General features: G+C 36.6%; 1 protein-coding gene across 1 annotated transcript in view; it reads right to left on the bottom strand.

Moving 5' to 3' along the window:
• Nucleotides 1-25,297, bottom strand: part of LRBA (LPS responsive beige-like anchor protein) — a 769,624-nt gene that overhangs the window by 460,255 nt on the left and 284,072 nt on the right. Inside the window, exon 37 of the mRNA XM_049905216.1 lies at nt 20,698-20,806. Coding sequence (XP_049761173.1) covers nt 20,698-20,806 — 109 coding nt within the window. The remainder of the gene's footprint in view (nt 1-20,697; nt 20,807-25,297) is intronic.

Genomic DNA, 25,297 nt, shown 5'->3' with positions numbered 1-25,297 from the left:
CTACTTATTTTAGTAGGTAATAAAAACTTAGCTTTGTTCAATCAATAATTTATTCTGGTGGTATTTCTGGACAGTTGGCAGACAGCAGTTTTGTAGTCATGATAGATGAAGGATTAAAACTATAGTGTGGTATTTGTAAAGATATAATAGCTAATAAAATAACAAAACCATCAAAATTTAAACAGCAGTTTAAATTAAAAAATTCAAAGAACATTGTTCAAAACCAAGTGGAATGTTGGAAAGCAAGAATATTGAATTAAAAAGTAGACAGAAGTAGGGCGGAGCCAAGATGGCGGACTAGACAGACGCTACCTCGGATCCCTCTTACAACAAAGACACGGAAAAACAAGTGAATTGATCACATACATAACAATCTACGAACCCTGAACAACAACCACAGATTTAGAGACGGAGAACGAACTAATACGGGGAAGCAGCGATTGTTTCCAGAGCCTGGAGCCAGCGTACCAGTCAGGTACGGCACAAGCACAGAGACCTGCTCCACCCCCCTGAACTAACCCCGGGAGGGGGACCAGCCGGTTCCAAGGGCGGCGTGGGACGCAGCCGGTAGGAGAAGTCCCCGGGAGGCAGTGACTGATCTTGGAGCAGAAAGAGCAGCATCCGAGCCGGGGAACCGTCCCGCAGGGATTTGGACTGGATGCAGGTATGCCATAAACACGGAGAGTTGCTCCACCCCCCTGAACTAACCCCGGGAAGGGGACCAGCCGGGTCGCATGGGCGGCGTGGGACGCAGCCGGTAGGAGAAGTCCCCGGGAGGCAGCGACTGGTATTGGAGCGGGGAGAACAGCGTCCCAGCCGGGACACTCGGTCACGGCACAAGCACGGGGAGCTACTCCACCCATCTGAACTAACCCCGGGAGGAGGCCCAACTGGTTCTCAGAGGTGGCACGGCCACATGGCTGGAGGGACGAGAAGTCCCGGGAGGCAGCGACTGATTTTGGAGTCGAGAGTGCACCGTCCCAGTAGGGGAGCCTTGACGCTGGGCGTGGGGCTGGAAGCGGAGGATCTGACCGTGACTCCAGCGGGCCAGACCCCCCGGGGGCAATCTCCACACAGCCAGCACACATAGGCGACGCGCCCGCGGGAATCTCAGATATAACAGTCATTCCAAGCAAGACAAGCAACTCTGGCTATATTCTGAGGTGCTACTCTCCTATCTCTCTGTTCCCTCCCCCACCCTCCCCAGGCGGCTTCATTAACATCTGAATAGCCTGAGCCAGAGGGAGAACTCTGATAGGGATCTGACTGCAGTTTTTTTTAGCGGATTTTCTGGAAAAACTAGTTTCCCAGTGATGGCTCGGAGACAACAATCCATATCAAACCACTTAAAGAAGCAGACCGTGACAGCTTCTCCAACCCCCCAAACAAAAGAATCAAAATCTTTCCCAAATGAAGATACAATCTTGGAATTATCAGATACAGAATATAAAAAACTAATTTACAAAAAGTAGACAGAAGTAGATGTTCAATATTTCACATAAAAGCGACAGTGTTCGGTGGGCTTATTATAAAATGGCACTTCAGGGTACCAAAATTTAATGTGTGTGAGTCCACACACACAATTGCTAAGACGTTAGGAGAAGATTACATTGTGAACATTTCCTTATAATGCTGGCAGAACCACAGCAAAGAAGGTAGTTCAAGTACCACTCTCCAATGACACCAGAGCTTAATGTATTCAGGAACTGGCTAAATGAAGAACTCTCAATAGAACAGTAAGCCTGGCTAAATATTTTTTATCACAACTTGAAAACTTCATAGATACTCGAATTATGACAATTTGTTCTTAGAATAAGTGAGATTTGAACATGATATGAAAAAAATTGTTTCACGAGTGTCAAATACAACTAGCTCAGAGCAATATAAAACTATAAAGAATTATATTGTCAGTAAAGATAGTTTGGAGTAAGTTTTGTGTTGGAATCTTCTGAAGGCATAGTTCTAACACAGGAAAATATTCTGGAAGAGCTAAGAAGATTAAAGAACTTGGGTTACTTTCCTTCATCAAGAAAGGCTTGCTACTAAAAAAAAAAAAAAAAAAAAAAATACTGTCCGCTGAACCAAACAGTAATGAAATAAAAACTGTGAATTATCTAAAGATTAATATGTTGATTCTGAGACTTTCCGAACATAACAAATTATGGATAACACTGTGAAGAATGGGAATTCCAGAACACTTAATTGTGCTCATCAGGAGCTTGTACATAGATCAAAAGGCAGTCGTTTGAACAGAACAAGAGGATACTGAGTGGTTTAAAGTCAGGAAAGGTGCGTGTCAGGTATAACAGAACTATAAGAAGAACAAAGGGGCATCAGGATTGAAGGAAAGCTCATTAACAACCTGTTATGCAGATGACACGACCTTGTTTGCTGAAAGCGAAGAGGACTTGAAGCACTTATAGATGAATATCAAAGACCACAGCCTTCAGTATGGATTACACCTCAACATAAAGAGAACAAAAATCCTCACAACTGGACCAAGGAGCAACTTCATGATAAACGGAGAAAAGACTGAAGTTGTCGAGGATCTCATTTTACTTGGATCCACAATCAACAGCCATGGAAGCAGCAATCAAGAAATCAAGACGCATTGCATTGCATAAATCTGCTGCAAAGGATCTCTTTAAAGTATTAAAAAGCAAAGATGTCACCTTGAAGAATAAGGTGCACCTGACCCAAGCCATGATGTTTTCAATTGCCTCAGATGCATGCAAAAGATGGACAATGAATAAGGAACACCAAAGAAGAATTGACACTTTTGAATTGTGTTGTTGGCAGAGAATAATGAATATACCATGGACTGCCAAAAGAACAAACAAATCTGTCTTGGAAGAAGTATAACCAGAACGCTCCTTAGAAGCAAGGATGGTGAGACTACGTCTCACATACTTTGGACATGTTGTCAGGAGAGATCAGTCCCTGGAGAAGGACATTCATGCCTGGTAAAGTAGAGGGTCATGGAAAAAGAGGAAGACCCTCAACGAGATGGACTGACGCAGTGACTGCAACAACGGACTCAAGCACAACTATTGTGAGTATGACGCAGGACCTGGCAGTGTTTTGTTCTGCAGTATAGGGTCACTATGAGTCAGAACTGACTCAACAGCACCTATCAGCAACAACAACATGGAAGCTGATAATAAACAACTATATTGCATGATAAAGTATGACTGTTTATAAAGGGAAACATTCTGCCAAAAACACATGAATCAAAAAACAAACCACTAATATTTCTGCAAGGAAAAAAAAAAGGGGGGGGGCAGGTCTCAACTTTTAAAGATGTTTATGTCAATATTAATTATCTTTTGATTAAAAAAAAAAACTACCTTAATGTTACATGCTACATGTTTTTCAATGTCAGGTAAGTATGAAAGGCAAAGTGAAAAGCTTGGGAGAATAGAGTTTGCACTAAATGTTATGAGCTATTCTATTGTCTAACAACAATAATCAAGGAAGTTAGGGATAACCTTGATACCACACATCTGTGAAAAGTTATCACCAATCCACTTAAAAATTTGATAGAATGTATTGAATTTTTTCCATTTAAAGGAGATCCAAGCATAGAAAATTAATGTATGTGAAATCCATTTTGTTAATCAAAAGATAAATTTAACTATGAAATTATACAACAAATAGTTAGAATTAGTTATAATAAAGAAGACGAATTTTGAAAATATAGCCTCCTTTGCTTCGTTTGGGATGTAAGTTGAAAATGAATATTCTGAGGCACTGAAACTGCTTTAAAATCTCTTCTCTCATTCCCATCAACATAACTGTGAGTTATTAATTATTATTAATACTATTACTATTAAAACAAAACATGAGACATTTTCATTCTCCCTTGAAAGTAGCATTATAATCAGTCCAAGCTAGATTAAATAAATTAGTAAGAACCAATTTTGTCACATGAAAACTTTGAATACTGTTGTATAAAGCGTTTGTTCAAAGTATGCTGCATCAGACATCTAAAGTACAGAACTTCTTTTCCATTCATAACTTTTTTATACTTACAATGACAAAAGTCCATAAACATAATAGTAATTCTTTATACTAACCATACCATTTCAGTGAACCTATATCTTTTGATAATTCTTTTTTTTCCCATATGTTGTATTTGTTCAGATTATATTTACTGAAATATAATCTTACAGTACATTGATTCTAATAGTAAAAAATTTGGCTTCTATGTTGCATTTTTTCCTATTTATATACTTTTAGCTTATTTTGTAAAAGTTATATGACTATAATGGATGAGAACTTTTTAAAAAATCTGATATTTCGCAACAGACATTTTGAAAAGCACTGGTTTAAGTTATTATATTTTTAAATTATATTTTTAAGTGTTTTTACTCTTAACCATGTATTTTTTTATTTTTCATCAGTTATAAAGTCTTAGGTAAAAATAAGAAGTGAAAGCAGCAATAATTTTGAAACAAAGGACATTAACAACCAACTACTATCCCTGATGATGATGAGGTAAGAGAGCTCCTATTGTACACAGAGCCTCAAAAATTGTAATTGTGATAGCCTTCTTTCCAAACAAGAGTCCTGGTGGTACAGAGGTTAAGAGCTCAGCTGCTAACCAGAAGGTTGCCTATTTGAACCCACTAGCTGCTCTGTGGAAACCCTGGTGGCTAAGAGTTATGGCTGCTAACCAAAAGGTCGGCAGTTTGAATCCACCAGGCGCTCCTTGGAAACCCTACAGGGCAGTTCTACTCTGTCCCATAGGGTCACTATGAGTCGGAATCGGCTGGACAGCAATGGGTTTGTTTCTTTTTGTTTGTTTGTTTTTTTCTCTCTAAAACAAAACCCTTCTCCCTATACATTAAGGAACTTCTTAGGAAGTAGCTCTTTTAAAAAAATTATTAGTAAATTAAGTTCGTAGTTGTGGGTAATTTAAGAGTTTATGTGGCTGTTTCATGATAGTTGGAAGGTCTAAGAAGTGATAAGGGTAGCTAAAGATTATCTGTTACTTAACACAAAACAGTTAATGAGCAAAGCTAGCTCAGCTGCCTCTCCTCTCTGAAATGTGAATCACACTCAATTAAATTCTTTAGTTGTAGACAATGACTTGGTTAGCTAACATGTCTGACAATACTGTTGAAAATATTCCCCTACAAAACACCCAGAAATGCTGGATAAAATACAGTAAAACCTGTCTTAAATGCTGAAGTAGGCTTACAAGAAAGTAAACCCTCAGTGGCTAAAACCAAAGCAAGATCCAAAGTCAAAGAAGTGGGCATAAACAGACGTCACCTCTGCCTTGGATGAGAGTTTGAGAGGATGTTTGTAAGTCTGTGTGTAGCATATTGGGAGACGAGTTCTCATTTAGGAAACCAAAAGGCTTTAGTTTTAATTACCACATGGGAAAAGAACTGAAGGCTTTGGGCCAGTGCAAGGTAGGGAGTTGAAACCGTGACACCTTCCTAAGTCAAAAACTTTTTAAAAAATATATTCCCAGTAAAAAGAAAAAAAAACCATCAGCCCGCTAAGGGAGATAACAAGCTTATTATCTCTACCGTTTCTGAGTTGAGGAAACACGTTACCTGAGAATTCATAATCATGGGTCTACCCACACACTGGTTTGTGGTCCAACTTAAGAAATTAATGTCAAAGCAGTACTGGCTGTTATATGCCTGAGACATAAACAGAAGCAAATGTGAAACCTCTCTGGAGACACACACTTTCAGCTAAGACATGACGCATTTTCACTAATACAGCTATCCTGAAGATAAACCACAGCCACAAATCACAACCCGTTTTGAACTGATGTCCGAAGACAAAACACACAGCAGTAACAGATAACCCCCATAATATTCTATTATTAAAATACACTATAAAATCAGTATGCCTAAAATTATTAGATATGAAAGAATTATATACACAACAAAAACTAAGATCATATTTTTAAAATAAGAGAAAAAAATACTATTTTAGAATTGAAAAGCATGTTCACTGAAATTAAAAATTCAGTGGTGAATTAAACAGAGGATTTTGTGAACCAGAAGATAGATATGAGAAAATACAAAAGCTCTAAGATAGTTTACATTCTTTTTTTTTTTTTTTTTTAATGTTAAGTCTTTGAAATCTGGTGCATGTTTTACTCTTATATAGCACATCTCAATCTGGACTAGTCATGTGAGGCTAGCAGCTACCATACTACAGAGTATAGGTGTACATAATTAATATAAGCAACCAAAATGTCAAGGAGCTGACTCTATTGGTTTCAGGGCTACTACGTTTACTGTCGTGTGATTTGGGAGAGCCTCCAAGACTGTCTTCTCTTCCTAAGAAAGCCATCATTCTGTTTACTGAAATCAAGGAAAATCAAAAATTCCTTCTTAAACTTAAAAGCGTGATGTAATAAAGATAACATTAGCTCACATTTGTTGAGTGTTTACTATATGCCCAACACTGTTCTAAATGTTATTTGGATCTCATTTTTTTCTCACAATTCTATTCTAATCCTCATTTCATAAACAAAGAATTTGAAAACTGAGAGATTACTCAAAAGGTTAAAAAACTGGAAGGTATTAGAGTCAGTATCTAAACCTACGCTGTTTGAATACAAAGAACAAGCACTTATCAGGATGCAGTGCTCTGTAAGGTTTGTGAGAAACCCAGGAGGATATGAAATAGGGGTTAACTAAGTAAGTTTGGCACTCACAAAAGGAACCTGGACTGAAGACATAAATTTCAGAATTACCAGATGAAAGATAGCTTTTACCCAGCTTTTAAGAGGTATGGAAATGGATCTGATTCCTTAGCAACGAAATGCAGACACAAAAGAGAAGAAGGGTTGGGATAAAGTCCCAAGGAACCTCAGCATTTAAAGGCTGTGTAGAGAACAGTTAGAAAGATAACTGAGGAGTGATTAGTAAAGAGAGAACAAGATTCTGATCAAAGGAGAGAACAGTCAATAGCATTAGATACTGAGGCAAGGTTTATTAAAATGAAGACAAAGGAGCAAGTCCTGGCTTCAGTTACACATTGAGGTAACTAGTAATCTCAAGGAGCCACGAGTTAAAGTGAAAGCTCAGGGAAATGAGACAAAATGTGTGAAAAATAATTAAGTTTGACTAAACCAGGGTGACAGAAAACTGGAGGCAAGGGACTGTGGATTCAAGAGATGGTTGTTTTGTTTTATGTTTTTTACAGATGGAAGATATGATAACATGTTCCTATGCAGACTTAAAAAAGGAAATGATTAATTCAGGAGAAAGAAGAGATAACTGAAGGAGTAAATTTCTTGAAAAGTAGAAATGAAGAAAGGCAAACAGAATGGTCAATGAAGAAGGCGGGGACACTCTAATGAGAGAGAAAAAGAAACAAACTTATAAACACTGATTAGTTTGATAATGGAAAGATTTTGTGTTTTAGCCTGATGAGTTCTACATTTGCAATAAATAAAAGGTGAGGGTTTCGGCTGACAAAATGGATAGAGTGGGGACATTTGGTTTTGAGGAGACAGGGGAAAAGTATGAATGAAATCACTTATTGGGGTATATGGGAAAGAAAGCTTTCCTGAGAAATATACCAGGATAACTGGGTACTACTGAATGTCTACTGAAGTTTAAGATCATGAATGGAAAGGTAAATGAATTAGTTCAATTGAGTGTGTGGGAAAGAACTCAACATTCCACTCTTAAGATGCCTAGGTCCTCTTCTCAAATTTCACACTTTTATCTGTGGCTCAAGCAGAGTGAAATGTCACTTCAACTACCATCTGCTAATAACATCCAAATATGACTCTCATATACAGATACATAAGGAGCCCTGGTGGCACAATGGTTAAGCACTTAGCTGCTAATTGAAAGGTTGGGGGTTCGAACCCACGAGCTGCTCCAAAGAAGAAAGACATGGCAGTCTGCTTCCATAAAGATTTACAGCCTTAGAAGCCCCATTGGGTAGTTCTACTCTGTCTTACAGGGTCGCTATGAGTTGGAATCGACTCAACAGCAGTAGGTCTGGGTTTATTTAGATAAAAAATTTTATCTGGGCATTAAACCTATATTTGCAAGTTGCTACCAGTATCAATAAATTTGCAGTATCCAATGATAATAATAAACTCAGATTCTAAGAATTTATGGACAATACATATGATAAAAAAAAAAAAAGCTACAGAAAAAGAATACAGTATAGCATTAGCACAGGAACAACAACAAAATGCATTTAAACCTAAAGACCTGTTAATACTAAGGAAAAGGCTGTGAATTTTTATAAAATATGAAACATAAAACAGGCAATACCATTCGTCATTAAATAAACAATCTAATCAATGCACTATTGAGGCTAAATTAATGCACAACGAATGACTCTTGCTAGGGTGTGTCTATCTTCAGTTCCCCAAGAATCTCATCCTCAACATGTTCCAAACCATACTTGTCATTTTTTCCTCCAACACTGTTCCTTCCCCTAATTTCTTAATCCAAAAAGATTATATAATATCTGGCACTTCAGGTAAAATAAACTCCTCGAAGGCTTTTGCAATACTAAATCACTTAGCTCCAAGTATTAAAAAAAAACTTTTTTTTAACTTCCATCTTCTCTTAGGTGCAACCTTTCATTCTCAAATTAAAATATTTCATCAACTGAATTTTATTCTATGGGTTAATACTCCGCTGAAAACAATGGACAATTAAAGATGATTAACAGTTAAAACCAACACATTTGTACTGTTATCGCTCCTCCACTGGACAACCTATCATCTTATTATGACAGCAAATTGCTTTTAAAAATTTAATATAACTTAAAAGAATAAAATAGCACAGTAACTTCAGAGAATTAGGCTAATAAGTACTTAAAATTCCCCAATCAACTACACACGATGCATCTTTTGGTCAATTCAGAATCTCAATACAGGACCCAGAATATTACCAGTTGATATTGTATAATTTTAAATAAATCCACAAATGAAGATTGTACTAGCACTTTTTATTGGCTGTTCATATATGAATCCGTTAATATTTTAAAGAATGATCACTCGAGACCTCTAAAAATAGCAAACAGTAGTAGACACTCATAATTTATTACAGGGAAAGGCATTACTTATGAAAAGTGCCTTCTGCAGTAATGGAGAACAAGGGGCATTGAATTACAGGCATGTTACCCTCTCACGGCAGATATGTGCCTAGGTGATCTCAGTAAACACATTCTTAAAAAAAAAAAAAAAAAGCATCCCTCAAATATAAATATCCTTGAGGAAAGTTTTTCGGATATTGTACTATAAAACAAAAGACTTAAGATTTCCTTGATGTAAAATTATTCTGTTATAACCACAAAATTCATTAAATCCCATGGTAATTAGCCCCACTTACAGTTTTGTGTTAACTGTTTATACCTACATTTACATGTCTGAAATTACATGTGATTAAAAATAACTTAATCTGACATTCTAAGAAAGAAAACTAAATCCCTTACAAAACACGAGAAGAAAGCCACTTAGGGTAATCACATATCTGATTCACACAGGATTCATATTTGGATTAAGATTTAAGATTAATATCTGAGATTCATATTTAGGATGGAGTAAGAAAGTGAACTATTCACAGTATATACTGCCAAACCTAGACTATAAAACAGCATCCTAGAAGAATTAAAACTCTATGGATGTCTTAGGTTTTACGCATGAGAAAACACAAATGAACAGTAAAGGCCAACAAATTTTTCAGCAGCTGGAAATGCTATATTTAATTACTGAGGAGAAATCATGCAGAGACACTGGCTGCTGAACACGATTTACAACAAATGCAGGAAGTCATATAAAAGTATCAATAAATTTGCAGTATCCAATGATAATAATAAACTCAGATTCGAAGAATTTATGGACAATACATATGATAAAAAAAGCTACAGAGTAAGAATACAGTATAGCATTAGCACAGGAACAACAACAAAATGCATTTAAACCTAAAGACCTGTTAATACTAAGGAAAAGGCTGTGAATTTTTATAAAATATGAAACATAAAACAGGCAATACCATTTGTCATTAAATAAACAACCTAATCAATGCACTGTTGAGGCTAAATTAATGCACAATGAATGACTCTTGCTAGGTTGTGACTATCAGTTTCGAAGACTGGAAGAATTACAGAACCAAGGAGAAGAGGAAGCTGAGCATGGGCATGGGGAGAGAAAATGTAATTCAAGATGGGAACATTCGAATTTTCCTTATCTTCCCCAAATCAACTGTGGAATGTAATCTTTCCCTCTTTAGTCCCTAAGTTTTAGTTAGCATTTATTTTAGAAATCCACAGTTTTATGAGGAAAAAAAAAAGGTACGGTGTTAATAAAAGGGGGAAAAAAAATAGAACAACTGTTTTACTTTACTAATCACATTCTAAACTTGGAGAACACCCATGCATATTTTAAGTAGTTATAAACAAGGCATAACTTTGAATCCTGCTTTTTAAAAAGTAAAATAATTATCTATGTACTTTTAATGAATGCTCAATGTTCCATCAAGTGGCTCTGCCACTATTCATTTACTTATGCTTCTGTTGGACATTAAGACATTTTCAAATATTTTTCCTTTACTTATTAACTGACATTTTCAAGGATATGGTTGTTTTTCTTCTGAATTGTTTGCACAACAATTCTAATAAAAGTTATTAAATCAAAAAGAGGCTCTAACCATGGTTTCAGGGGATATCTAAGTCATTTGGTATAATAAAATCTATTAAGAAAACATTCTGCATCCCACTTTGAAGAGTGGCGTCTGGGGTCTTAAACGCTAGCAAGCAGCCATCTAAGATGCATCCATTGGTCTCAACCCACCTGGATCAAAGGAGAATGAAGAACACCAAGGACACAAGCTGATTACAAGCCCAAGAGACAGAAAGGGCCACACGGACCAGAGACTACATCATCCTGAGACCAGAAGAACTAGATGGTGCCTGGCTATAACCAATGACTGCCCTAACAGAGAACACAACAGAGGACCCCAGAGGGACCAGGAGAGCAGTGGGATGCAGACCCCAAATTCTCATAAGACCAGACTTAATGGTCTGACTGAGGCTAGAAGGACCCCAGTGGTCATGGCCCCCAGACCTTCTGTTGGCCCAGGACAGGAACCATTCCTGAAGCCAACTCTTCAGACATGGATTGGACTGGACAATGGGTTGGAGAGGGATGCTGGTGAGGAGTGAGCTTCTTGGATCAGGTGGACACTTGAGAGTATGTTGGCATCTCCTGCCTGGAGGGGAGATGAGAGGGCAGAGGGGGTTAGAAGCTGGCAAAAAGGACACAAAAAGAGAGAGTGGAGGGAGAAAGCGGGCTGTCTCATTAGGGGGAGAGTAATTGGGAGTGTGTTGCAAGGTGTATATGGGTTTTTGCGTGAGAGACTGACTTGATTTTTAAACTTTCACTTAAAGCACAATAAAAATTATTAAAAAGAGGCCCTATTCCAAAGACATTTTTCAAAGGAAATTTGCTCAAGTTCTGACGTTACCAGTAATGTGTCCATATGTTTCTACTACCTTGTAAGTAGCACCATGTATAAAAACAATTGTAATAATTTTGCCACTTTAATTTTCACATGACAAGTGGTATTTTTCTTTCCTCTTCCTACCTTTCCTAATTTATCTATTAGGATCTTGATACTTTCAAAATTTATATTTTTATATATTTTAAAGGTTAATACCTCATACTTGATCTAACCATTTTTCTGATTTCATTTTCAGTTTTTTTTTTTTGATGTACAAAATGACAGAAACGTCTACCATGTATGAATGTATGTCTTTGAAACTGCTTAGCATTTTAAAGTTCCAGAAAATTATTCTGTTCTAAGAAAATGAAAAATATGTTGTGTTCTCACACCTGACTCATAATATTATTTTATATTTAATTTTCATAAAGCTAGCCAAGCTTTACTGAATTTCTTTCGGAATAAAAAAAACACATTGCCGTTGAGTCAATTCTGACTCACAGCGACCCTGTAGGACAGGGTAGAACTGCCCCACAGAGTTTCCAAGGAGTGCCTGGTGGATTCAAACGGCCAACCTTTTGGTTAGCAGCCTGGCCTCTTAACCACTACACCACCAGGATTTCCTCTTTCAGCAGAATTATTTATTTCTTCAGATGAGTCTAGTAATCATTTCTCCGAGTTCTTTAAATGAATCCTACTGAGAATTTTACTATGATTGTAGATTAGAATGTTGTAGTTTATTAAAGATTTTTTAACCTATATAAAAGTCTGAAAATATAAGCTTAATATCCTATTAAGTCAATAGGAAATTCTTAATAATTTTCAAAGTTAGAGAATCCTGCAGACCATATTCTCTGTTCATAATGCAACAAATAGGAAACAAATGGCAAAATATGAACAAATAATAAAGAACACAACCCTATGGAAATTAAGAAGCTATTGGCTCAAAAAAGACGCAATTTACAAAAAAGTAAAAAAGGAGAACGCCTTTGTTAAGGGAGAAACAAAGCTAAACAAAAAAACCAGGACTAACACCAATGCTATTCTCAGAAAAGTATGTATATCCTAATTTTTTCTTTTTTAATTTTTATTGTGCTTAAGTGAAAGTTTACAAACCAAGTCAGTCTCTCATACAAAAATTTATATACACCTTGCTATATACTCCTAGTTGCTCTACGCCTAATGAGACAGCACACTCCTTCTCTCCACCCTCTATTTTCGTGTCCATTTAGCCACTTTCTGTCTCCCTGTGTGTTCTCATGTCCCCTCCAGACAGGAGCTGCCCACATAGTCTCATGTGTCTACTTGATCCAAGAAGCTCACTCCTCACCAGTGTCATTTTCTATCCTATACTCCAGTCCAATCCCTGTCTGAAGAGTAGGCCTTGGGAATGGTTCCTGTCTTGGGCTAACAGAAGGTCTGGGAATCATGACCTCGGGGGTTCTCCTAGTCTCAGTCAGACCATTAAGTCTGGTCTTTTTACGAGAATTTGAGGTCTGCATCCCATTGCTCTCCTATTCCCTAATTCTTTTCATTACTTAAAAGGAAGTTAAACTAAGCATTGAAATTAAAAAGAAAGAAGGAAAACATAAGAAAGTATGTAGGGGAAGGGAAATAATGCCATTATCAACAGATACAAATGAATTAGAAAACAGACTGTCAAGTCAATAAGTAAGTACAAGATAAAGCTCTATGGGAAATTTTTAAAAAACGATTCTATTAATTTATGCTGTTACCATATTACAACAAAAAGAAACTCAACATGTCTTATTTTTAAAGAAATCTTTTCAAAATAGCTAGGATTGGTTATGTTAAATACTAAAACCCCTCAATCTGGTAGTATTTGATAGTGCTTTTTTTAATGTAATATAAGAGAAGCTAAGAAAATTTAGAATACTACATTATATCCATGGGTTCCATAATAAAAACAATATGATCATCTCTATGGATGATGAAAAAACAGAAAATTGAATATAACCACCTATAGAAATACATCCACAAAATGCTATGTACAAAATTATTCACTATAGAAATTTTCATAATACTATGAGATCAGAAACAACATAAACATCTAATAATGGAAATTTGGTATATTAATAATGATAAAGATATATGATACAAAATACAATGGATTACTAGAAAAGAATAAAAAGGATGAAGAAGCTCCGTATACGATGGTGATGTTAAAATCCAGTTTTAACTTAAAAAAGCAAGGTGCAAAATACTGTGTATATTAGTATCCATTTCTGTAAAAAGATACTTAAGGAAGGACTTATTTGTATTTTCTGAATAAAATATCTCTGGGGGGAAAAAAGCCACAAAGAACTGATAACCCTGCGTCCCTTGGGGCAGGGGAATAAGGGAGACATTCTCCTGTAAACTCTTTTTAATGTTTAGCAATAGGAACATATTACCAATATTCAAAACGTATAAAATTTAAAATTAAAAAAAAAAAACTCAGATGACTGCCTCTGATAGGATGTTCAAAAGTCACAAGCAACTATCACTTCTACCCTAACAATGACAGGATAGGCAAAGACCTAAATGAACTAAATTCAAGAAACTGACTCAACCAAAAAAACACTCATTGATGTCAAGTCGATTCCGATTCATACCAACCCTATAGGGCAAAGTAGAACTGTCCCATAGTGTTTTGAAGGAGTGGCTGCTGGATTCGAACTGCTGACCTTTTGGTAAGCAGCTGAGCTCTTAACCATTGCACCACCAGGACTCCAGAAAGTAACTAGGACATCCTAAAAGAGAACAGACCTCCTGCTGTTTCTATTCCCAGAAGAGCTACAACATGGTAAATCAGTTACAACATATTATATGATTCCCATGATTCCATTTATATGAAATTTCCTGAATAGGAAATGTAGAGAAAGCAGATCAGTGGTTGCCTAGGCAGCACCAGGTCTTGCAGAAAAAGAAGAGATTGTTAGACAGCCAAGGGTTTCTTTTTGGTGTGATGAAAATGTTCTAAAATTGATGGTACTGATGGGTTGCACAATTCTGTGAATGTACTAAAGACCACTGAAATTACACTTTTAGTATGTGAATTATGTATGTGTTATACTCTTCTTGCAACTTTATTGTAAGTTTTTGTTGCTTCACAATTTAAAAATAATTATAGAAGAATAACAGCTAAATGTACTGTGTGGTCCTTTATTGCTTCCTTGGCAGAGCAAACTAGCTACTAAAGACATTTCTGAACCAGTCGGAGAAAACAGATATGCACCAGGTATTGTTGTTGTTGTTGTTGTTAGTGGCCCTCCAGCCGGTTCCAATTCATAGCGACCCTGTTATAACAGAACAAACACTGCCTGGTCCTAAGCCATCCACAAAATCCTTACTATGTTTGAGGCCATTGTTGCAGCCACAGTGTCAATCCATCTCCTGTAGCATCTTCTTTTTTGCTGGCCCTCTGTTTTAACCAAGCATGCTATGTTTCTCCAGGGAATGGTATCGCCTAATAATATGTCCAAAGTAAGCAAGATGAACTCTCACTAGCCACACTTCCAAAGGACACTCTGTCTGTATCCTTCTGAGACAAATTTGTTTGTTCTTCTGGCACTCCATGGTACATTCAATATTCTTCACCAATACCACGATTCTAAAGTCTTTTCGATTTTTCTTCAGTAATACTTATTCCTTTCCCAGGTTTTACATGCATATGAGGCGACTGAAAATACTATGGTTTGAGTCAGACACACCTTAGTCCTCAAGGAGACATCTTTACTTTTTAACAAAACTTTAAAGAGGTCTTTTGCACCAGATTTGCCCAATGCAATGCATCTTTTGATTACCTTACTGCTGCCTTCATGGGCGCTGATTATGGATCCAAGTAAAATGAAATCCTTGACAACTTCAATCTTTTCCCCAATTATCAAGATGTTGCTTATTGTTCCAGTTGTGAGGATTTTTGTTTTCTCTGTGTTAAAGTATAATCCATAGTGAAGGCTGTAGTCTTGATTTTATCAGCAAGTGTTTCAAGTCCTCTTCACTTTCAGCAAGCAAGGTTGTTCCATCTGCATACTGCAGGTTGTTCATGAGTCTTCCTCCAATACAGATGTCACCTTCTTCTTCATATAGTCCAGCTTCTTGGATTCTTCGTTTGGCATGCATATTAAGTAAGTACGGTGAAAGGTTACAACCATGATGCACACCTTTCCTGATTTTCAACCATGCAGTATCCCCTTGTTCTGTTTAAACAACTGCTTCTTGGTCTATGTACAGGTTCCTTATAAGCACAATTAAGTGTTCTGGAATTCCCATTCTTGACAATGTTATCCATATCTTATTATAATCCACATAGTTGAATGCCTTTGCATAGTCAGTAAAACACATGTAAACATCTTTCTGGTATTCTCTGCTTTTAGCCATGATCCATCGGACATCAGCAATGATATCCCCTGTTCCACATCTTCTGAATCCAGCTTGAATTTCTGGTAATTTCCTGTCAATGTACTGCTGCAAAAGTTTATGAATGATCTTCACCAAAATTTTACTTGCATGGGATGTTAATGATACGTTCAATAATTTCTGCATTCTGTTGGATCACTTTTCTTTGGAATGGACATAAATATAGATCTCTTCTAATTGGTTGGCCAGGGGAGCTGTCTTCCAAATTTCTTGGCACAGATGAGTGAGCACTTCCAGCATTGCATCTGTTTGTTGAAACGTATTTCGTCAATTCCTGGAGCCCTGTTTGTTACCAATGCCTTCAATATTGCAATCAAGGCTTGAAATGTGTTTTCAGTTCTTTCAGCTTGAGAAATTCTGAGTGTGTTCTTGCCTTTTGGTATTCTAACTCCGGGTCTTTGCACATGTCATTGTAATACTTTGCCTTCTCAAGACGCACTTTCAAATCTTCTGTTTGGCTTTTTTTCTTCATCATTTCTTATATTTGCTTTAACTACTTGACTTTCAAAAGCAAGTTTCAGAGTCTCCTCTGACACCCATTTTGGTCTTTTCTTTCTTTCCTCTTTAATCACCTCTTGCTTTCTTCATATATAATGTCCTTGATGTCATTCCACAACTCGTCTGGTCTTCAGCCATTAGTGCTCGATGCATCAAATCTATTCTTGAGATGGTCTCTAAATTCAGGTGGGGTATACTCAAGGTCGTACTTTAGCTCTCATGGACTTGTTTTAATTTTCTACAGCTTCAACTTGAACTTATATATGAGCAATTGATGGTGTGTTCCATAGGAGCCTCCTGGCCTTGTTCTGACTGAGCTTCTCCATCGTCTCTTTCACTGACATAGTTGATTTGACTCTTGTGTATTCCATCTGGCTACATCCATGCATTTAGTGACCATTTATGTCGTTGAAAAAATGGGATTTCCAAAGACTAAGTTGTTGGTCTTACAAAAATCCTATCCATGTCATCTTCCATATCTCTTCTATCACCGAGGCCATATTTTCCAATTACTGATCCTTCTCTTTGTTTCCAACTTTTGCATCCCAATCAACAATAATTATCTATCCATTTTGACTGCCTGTTTGATCAAACTCAAGCTGCAGTAGTTAGTAAAAATATTCCATTTCTTCATCCTTAGTATTTGTGCTTGGTGAGTAAATCTGAATAACACTAGTATTAACTGGCCATCCATTAGGCTTATGGATATTATCCTATCACTGACAGCATTTTACTTCTCCTGACATGTTCTTTTTCATGATGAATGCGACACCATTCCTCTTCAATTTTTCATTTTTTTGTAGAGTAGACCATATGATTATCTGATTCAAAATGGCCAATACCTGTCCATATTCAGCTTACTGATGCCTACGTTACCTGTCTTCAAGTGTTCCATTTCATTTTGACCACTTCAGTTTTCCTTGATTCATACTTTGTACACCCCACATTTCAATTATTAATGAATGTTTACAGCTGTTTCTTCTTTGTGAGTCATGCCATATCAGCAAATGAAGGTCCCAAAAGCTTGACTCCATCCACATCATAAAGGTTGACTCTACTTTGAGGAGGCAACACCTCCCCAGCTGTACTTTGAGTGCCTTACCACCTGAGGCACTCATCTTCCAGGACTATGTTAGACAATGTTATGCTGCTATCCGTAAGGTTTTCATTGGTCATTTTTTAGAGAAGTAGATAACCAGTCTGTCTTAGTCTGGAAGCTCCACTGAAACCTGTCCACCATGGATGACCCTGCTGATATTTAAAATACCAGTGGAATAGCTTCCAGCATCACAGCAACAGTCAAGCCACCACAGTATGACAAACTGACAGATGAGTGGTGGCTCGAGGTATTATATTAAAAAATTTCTGTTAATTATTTTCACATATAACAATGATATTGTGACTATAGTTAAGAATCTCTGAAACTTGAAATATTCTCAAGTTTCAGAGATTCTTACTATTAAGTGGTCAACTGTCATGATATCTATAACCCAGTTTAAAACACATCAATAAAGAACAAAATTGTTAAATCTAGATGACAGGCATTTACACTATTTATTCTTTCCACTTTTCTGTAAGCTTTTAAATTTTCATTAAAAAAAGTCAATAAACAAAGCTCCAAAACATGTGACATTAACTTAATAAATGGGTGATGAACAAAAAGGAAAAAATAGGTCTATGAAATACAATAGAATCCCTTGAAGTAAGCCCTAAAAATATGAGACTATAATACACGATAAAGAATGTTTCATAAACCAAAGAGAAATATGGAGAGACTGGTTAAAGCGTTTACAGAAAATCTGATTACACCCTTATCTCATAGCATACAAAGAAAAATACCTCTAATATTTTAAATATTAAAATTATAATTAACTAAAGGCTAAAACCCATTTTTAAAAAATCTAGAAAAAAGGAGAATATTTAAAAGATTTTGAAATGGGAAAAAACTTGAAAGCAATGACAAAGGAAAAAGTTTAAACTGGATGATTTTTAAACAAATAAGTACATAATGAACATCATGAAAAAAAATTCTGGGGAATACATATTTAAGACTATAACAAGGGTTAATGTCTTTAATATACAAAGCTGTTTATCAATCAGAAAATAAATCAGTCACAGATTTGGTTTGTATAAACAAGAACATGAATAGACATTTAAAAAAATAAACCTCTCATAATCATAATAAAGCAGTCTTCAAGCTCACTAGTAAAAAAAAGTGTCGCAAATTTTAAAAATGAAAGAGCCCATACGGTTTTTACTTATCAAATTGAAAATTATTCAATTGTGGCAATAATGCAATGAGATTAAAAAAAAAAACCTTTGCCATCAAATCATTTCTGACTCATAGCAGCCCTACAAGACAGGGTAGAACTGCCCCATAGGGTTTCTGAGGAGTGCCTGGTGGATTCAAACTGCTGACCTTTTGGTTAGCAGCCGTAGCTCTTAACCACTACTCCACCAGGGTTTCCAAACGAGATAAATATTCCTCAGAGGTTTATTTGCAAGACCAAAATACAGGCATACCTCATTCTACTGTGTTTCACTTTATGGTGCTTCGCAGATATTGGCTTTTATCACACTGAAGGTTATGGCAACCCTGAGACAAACAAGTCTATCGGCACTATTTTTCCAATAGCATGTGCTCACTTCACACCTCTCACATTTTGGCAATTCTCGTAATGTTTCAAACTTTTCATTATTATTATATCTGTTACAGTGGCCTGTGATCAGTGATCTTTGAAAATGTTATTATTGTAATTGTTTTGGGGCACAATAAACAGCACCTATATAAGACAGCAAACTTAACGGATGAATGTTGTGAGTGTTTTCTGACTGATCCACAGACCAGCCATTCCCCCATCTCTCTCTCTTCAGCCCTCCCTATTCCCTGAGACACTACATTACTGAAATTAGGCCTATTGATAAGCCTACAATTGCCTCTAAGTGTTCAGGTAAAAGGAGGGGTCCCATGCTCTCACTTTAAATCAAAAGCTAGGCATGATTAAGCTTAGTGAGGACGGCATGTCGAAAGCTGAGACAGGCTGAAAGCTAGACCTCTTGTCCCGAACACTTAGTCAAATTGTGAATGTAAAGGAAAAGTTCTTGAATGAAATTAAGAACTCCAGTGAATACACAAATGGTAAGAAAGTAAAACAGCCTTATTGCTGATACGGAGAAAGTTTTAGTGGTCATGATAGAAGATCAAACCAGCCACAACATTTCCTTAAGACAAAGCCTAATCCAGAGCAAGTTCCTAAATCAATTCTATGAAGGCTGAGAGAGGTAAGGAAGCTGCTGCAGAAGAAGAGTTTGAAACTAGTACAGGTTGGTTCATGGGTTTAAGGAAAGAAGCCGTCTCCACAACAAAAAAGTATGAGGTGAAGCAGTAAGTGCTGATGTAGGAGCTACAGCAAGTCCTCCAGAAGATCTAGATGAGAGAATTGATGAAGGCAGCTGCGCTGCACAGCAGACCTTTCAGTGTAGACGGAACAGCCTTACAGTGGAAGAAGATGCCACCCAGGACTTTCACAGCTGGAGAGGAGAAGTCAATGCCTGGCTTCAGAGCTTCAGGAGACAGGCTGGCTTTCTTTTAGAGGCTAATGCAGCTGGTGACTTTAAGTTGAAGCCAATGTTCATTTACCATTCTGGAAATCCTAGGAAATTCAAATCCTGAAGAATTGTGCTAAACCTACTCTGCCTGTGGAGCCCTGGTGGCACAGTGTTTAAGAGCTTGGCTGCTAACCAAAAGGTTGGCAGTTTGAATCCACCAGCCACCCCTTGGAAACCCTATGGGACAGGATTGCTATGAGTAGGAATTAACTCAATGGAAATGAGTTTGGTTTTGGCTTTCGGTTTCCTCTGCCTGTGCTCTATAAATGCAACAGCACAGTCTGTTTACAATACGGCTTACTAAATACTTTAATCCCACTGTTGAGACCTACCGCTCAGAAAAAAAGATTCCTTTCACAATGTTACTGCTTTTTGACAAAACTCTGGTCATCTAAGACCTCTGACAGAGATGTACAAGGAGATTAATATTTTCATGCTTGCTAATACACCATCCATTCTATAGTCCGTGGATCAAGGAATGATTTCGACTTCCAAGTCTTCTATTTAAGAAATACATTTCATAAGGCTATAGCTGCCATAGATAGTGACTTGAGACCATAGGGTTACAGAAACTTTTACTACCTTCCCAGAATATCTCACGACTCTCCCACAACTGAAATTTTTTAAATGATACAACATACTGCCATTTTACCTGGGCAGTTTCCCATTATTAACATTCAAAAATGGCAATTTCCTTACACCAACCGTATGTTTAACCTACCTCAAATTCCGCATGTCTGTGAATATCCTCTGCTCTCTGTCTGCTCAGGATAAATTCAGCTTCATTTGCTACTCTTACAAGATGGTCCTTCATTGTTTGGCTAAGCAACCTATAAGAGATGAATATTGTCAAGTAAATATATGTAACACACACAACATATGTGATTATTAAATGCTCAGAAATTTTTTGTTTGTTTTGGGGGGAAGGAGGAAAAAGTGTGTACTCTCTCCTTATGAAATCATACCCAATGAATCACCATTATTTCACACTAAATAACTGAAGAATGTAAGAGTAAAAGGTTATACTTTCGGCAAGAGCAGATTAGCTTCTATGAGGCCAATCATCCCGTCAAAAGCGACAAAAATCTGCTGGATTAAATTTGTTTTTTAAAGGGATTAGGAGCTCCAAAAACAGCCAATAACATGAGGAAGTAAGCTCAACGAAGACATTCAGCATGACTTTTCCCATTCAGCATTTGCTATTCACAGGTGGGAAGGAACTAAAACGCTCAACAAAGCTTGCTGCAGTCTCAAAGAACTAGGAAGATTAGCACTGAGGCTCACAATCTGGTGAGCAGGATCCTGACAGACTACTCAGGCGTTTCTTTGGAAGAACCCAGGTATACCCTAGGAAACAAGAAATATAGACCAAGCTTCACAAACACTGAAACTGAGCCTCACTAACACTATGGAGCTTTGCACCTAGAAGAATGGGCGGCCAAAAAGTTAAGCAAAGCTTTCAGAATCTAACAGAGTGGGAAGGAAAAAAAACTAGAAACACCAATGTACGGAAGCCAAAAATCTCAGGTTTCTGAATGACCTCCAAAGGGTGAAAAGCTGGAAGTAGGCAAACTAGAAATAGGGAAAACTCACTAAAACTCAAAAAACCCAGCTTCGAATCAGTTGAACCCCTAAGTTAATCATCTCCTTCTAGACTAACGCCATATCAGAAATATAAAGGAAATCCTCTCTAGAAGAAAATAGTAGAAAATTCCAGAGACTCAAATTGATCACCCTAAATTTCAAATACAATTACAAATACAATTTCCAACATTCAATTAACAATTAACAGGCATAACAAGAGACAATGAAAAATGCATAAAAACCAAATCGAAACAGACTCACAGAAAATCAAGATAGTGAAGTTTCAGGTCTGGACGTCAAAATAAATGTAGCTAATAAGTATATTATAAGACAATAGATTGCGTGATAAAGAATTCCAGTAGAGAATGGAAACTATAAAACTACTGAACAACACAGAAAATAACATTAAGAATTAAAGTAATGGATTCACCAAGTGTGGTATATTTTGTTAACTTTATCTAAAGAATCTGGTCTTTGTCTTTAGTCCCTGGGAGATAACCTCTAAATCCTTAGATTTCCCTCAGTGATTGGAGTGTCTTTGTTTTCCCATATCACATCTGATAGGTTATGCTAATGAGGTGACTCTTGGGTGGGAAATAGCCAACCCAGAAAGACCTACTGTGTAATTTAAACCCAGCTATAAGGGTAATAATTCCATCAACCATGCTTACATAATGAAACCCCAATAAAATCTCTGGACACTGAAGCTCAGTAAGCTTCCTGGTTTGTGAAAGACAAAAGACAGAGATGCTCAGAAGAGTAGCATACCCCTTGAAACATGGAAACTCTGCGTTGGGGACTCTCTCAGACCTCACCTGATGTATTTCTTCATTTGTACCTTTATTGCTATAATAAAACTGTGATTTTAAGTATAGTACTTTCCTCAGTTCTATGATTCATTACATCAAATCATCAAACCAAGAGAAGGGTAAAAGGAACCCCCAAATTTGCATTCAGTGGTCAGAAGTGAAGGGGATCCGGGACCTCTGAACTTACACCTAGCATCCTGAAGAGATAGTGGGAACTCTTAAATTTATAGCCAGCTGGTCAGAGGTGAGTGGGGACCTGGGGATTACATGTGGCTCCTAAAGTTCTGGTCAGACTCATAAGTCTGGAGGACTGTGCCCTTCATCTTGTGAGTTCTGAACTAGCTCTGGCAGTTAGGGTCATAGGAAGGAGTGCTGCATTTGCAGTTGGTGTCGGAGATGGGATTTAGAGTTAGGTGGCTTCAGATAAGGCAAACAGACAACTAAGCTGCATATTAGACAACTAACCTGGATATTAAACACAGGCAAAGATGAATTAACGAACTGGAAGACAGGTCAGTGAAAAATCATTAGACAGGAACATGGTAAGAAAAATGATGAAAATATGACAAACATGAGTGTATTTGAAGACATAATAAAGAAACTATAAAAATAATTTTTAAAAATAATGTTTAAAGAGATATTTTCCCAAAACTGAAAGAGGACATTGAAGTGCATGTTGGAGAATTCTACAAAGTCCAAGCAGGATAAAAGAAAACCGCACCAAGGCATATCATCGTATGGCTGTCAAAGAGAAAAATCTAAATAGTACCTGAGCCATAGGAAATGGAGCAGAATGGGAAAGGAGAAGGACAACTTCTTGCCTTTGAAAGAGCAACAATAAGAATGACAGCTGAATATTGAATACAAATTATGGAAGCCAGATAACAATACAATGACCTCTTTACGGTGCTAAACAAAAACAGCAGCTGAGAAGTCTATAGCCCCGAAAAAAAACCTTACAATAATGAAATGAAAATAAAAATACCTTATGTCAAACAAAACTGAGAGAATTGGTCACTAGGAGGCCCACATTAAAAGGGGTAGTCCAAACAGAAGAAAAGTAATGTCAGGTTGATGGAAGACAAGGAAAGAAAAATAAAAAATAATGAAAAAGTAAACACGTGGGTAAATCTAAAAGAGTACTGGATACCTACAACAATTATAATAATGTCTTCTAAAATTTACAAATATTGTAATCTAAAAATACATAACAACAATACAATATTATAATCTTTATGTAACCACTCAAGGTGGTAAAGGAATATACTGAAATTCAACAAGAGAAAATGGAAAAAACAAAAAATATTTCAAAAGCAAAAAAGAAAAAAAAAGTGAAACACATAAGATGTGGGGCAAATAACAAAAGATTTTTTTGAGGATAACCTAAATATATCAGGATATAAAGTGAACAGATTTAATAATGCAATGACTGTCAAAATAGTTTTTTTAAGTGTGTGTTGCTTATACGTCACACAATTTCAATATAAGGTTACCCAAAGGTTGACAGTAAAATTTCAAAAACAATGAACAGAAAAAAACAGTAAAAGAAAGAAAGCTAATGTATCTTTATTAATATCAGACAAGACTGACTTCAAGGCAAGAAACAAAATCAGAGATAAAGTGATAAACACATCAAACGATAAAAGGAAAGGTGAACTGGAAAGATAAAAAATGAAAATCTATTAGAAACCCAGGAGGTGGGGATAATTGAACAGCCCACAATTACCTCCACCTCCTGGTTTTCACGTTCTTGTGTAATTCCCTCTCCTCGAATGTGGTTAGGAGCTGTAGCCTTTAACCAATAAAATATGAAAACAAAAGAAAAGGATATCATTTATGTGACTACACTGCATAAGACTGTTATTGACTCTCTTCCTTGGCAGCTTTGCCGAATAAACTAGCCATGTTATGAGCCGCCCTATGGAGAGATTCATCTGGCAAGGAACTAAGTGCAGCCTTCAGTTAACAGCAAATAAAGAACTAAGACTCTCAGTCCGGCAACCCAAAAGAAACTAATCCATCCAACAACCACGTAAACTTGGAAGCAAATCCTTCCTCAGTCAAAGTTCGGATGACAATGCAGCCCCCCAGCCAACACCTTAACTGCAGCCTTATAAGACACTCTAAAAAAGGGGGCCCAGCTAAGCCATGCCTGGACTCTTGGCCTACAGAAACTGTGAGATAATAAATGTATGTTGTTTTAAGCCACTAAGTTGTGGTAACATTGCAGCGCAGCAATATGTTACTAATACAACCCTCATCGCCACCACCATATTTGGAAATTAGGAAACAGACATGTAAATAATCCATGGATCAGGGAAAACGCCACAAGAGAAATAGAAAATGATTTGCACTCAAAAATAAGGAAAGCTACCTGCCAAAACATGAAAAATTTATCGAAGCCTATGCTTAATGGGAAATTTTTAAAAGTCTGAAAATAAATTAAGCATACGACTTACAAAATCAAAAGAGGAGCAAATGAAACACATTGAAAGTAAAATAACAAAGATAACAGCAAAAAAATAATGAAATAGGAAATAAAAATATACTTTAGAAGATCAAGAAAGCTAAAGCTTGGTTCTTTGAAAAACCTAATAAAATTGACAAATCCCAGGCAAGAAAAGAGACTTAAAGAAAACATAACTTAGCAATATAAGAAACAGGAAAGAGGAATTAGCTAAAATGTCTAGAAACACCAAACAAATCATAAGATATTGTGGTCAAATTCATCAAATCTGAAATACTTTCAAAATTTAGAAAGAAATGGTAAATAAACATATAAAATTTATACAAGAAATATGAAATCTGAATAGTCCTATTCCTACAGTAAATTCTCCATATATTGAAAGAAAATAACAACATCAATCATCATAAATTCTTCCAAAAGACAGAAAAACAGGAAACACTGCTCAGCTCAATCTAAGAAGG

Source organism: Elephas maximus, chromosome 13, assembly GCF_024166365.1.
Source record: "Elephas maximus indicus isolate mEleMax1 chromosome 13, mEleMax1 primary haplotype, whole genome shotgun sequence".
Classification (NCBI taxonomy): Eukaryota; Metazoa; Chordata; class Mammalia; order Proboscidea; family Elephantidae; genus Elephas; species Elephas maximus.
The sequence above is the reverse complement of the archived record's forward strand: the minus strand, read 5'-3'. Positions and strand labels throughout refer to the sequence as shown.